Raw genomic sequence first — 557 nt, forward strand, 5'->3', positions numbered from 1 at the left:
TTCCTCAGCTGCGAACGAGGGAAACGCGACAAAATCGCCGGCACGACTTTGTCTACGATGGCGTTGGAATATACCTCTGCGCACACCGTCTGCGGTACGGTGAGAAGCGTTCCCTTCGGCCGAGTTTTGCTGCTTCTTTTGGCAGGGACGACATCAACAAACGGCCAAATACCAACCTTGCCGTCAAATGTCTTCTTCGCGTGGTGGTCGAAGCGTGGCCTTGCAATCGCCACGAGAAACATGACTTTTGTAATATGGCTCTTCGACTTGACTACGCGTTTGGCGACTTCTTCGTCTTTGTACACGTAGAACTTACGTTTGACCTTCGTCAGATAGAACCATTTTTCGTCAACATGTACATACTCGTACATGCTGGCGAAAACATGGCGTCCATTCGACGAAGGTCGAACGAAGTTGAACGCCAACTTCAACCGAGCGTCTTGGTTGTTCGGCGTCAGGAAAGGCTTGACGTAGCTTGAGCGGGCCCTGAGCCTTGAAACTTCCTTGATGTGGTTGAGGATGGTAGTCTTGGGGATTTGGCATGCATGGGCAAGTGA

General features: G+C 51.2%; 1 protein-coding gene across 1 annotated transcript; it reads right to left on the reverse strand.

Annotated features, from left to right (window-relative positions):
* Positions 1–52: 52 nt before the first annotated feature.
* Positions 53–543, reverse strand: H310_15295 (hypothetical protein; the record flags this gene model as incomplete). Its single annotated transcript, XM_008883279.1, has 3 exons — positions 53–76; positions 177–323; positions 370–543. 3 exons carry the CDS (start codon positions 541–543, stop codon positions 53–55), a joined length of 345 nt encoding a protein of 114 aa, XP_008881501.1.
* Positions 544–557: the final 14 nt, after the last annotated feature.

The sequence above is a fragment of the Aphanomyces invadans genome, assembly GCF_000520115.1.
Source record: "Aphanomyces invadans strain NJM9701 unplaced genomic scaffold supercont1.309, whole genome shotgun sequence".
NCBI lineage: Eukaryota > Oomycota > Saprolegniomycetes > Saprolegniales > Verrucalvaceae > Aphanomyces > Aphanomyces invadans.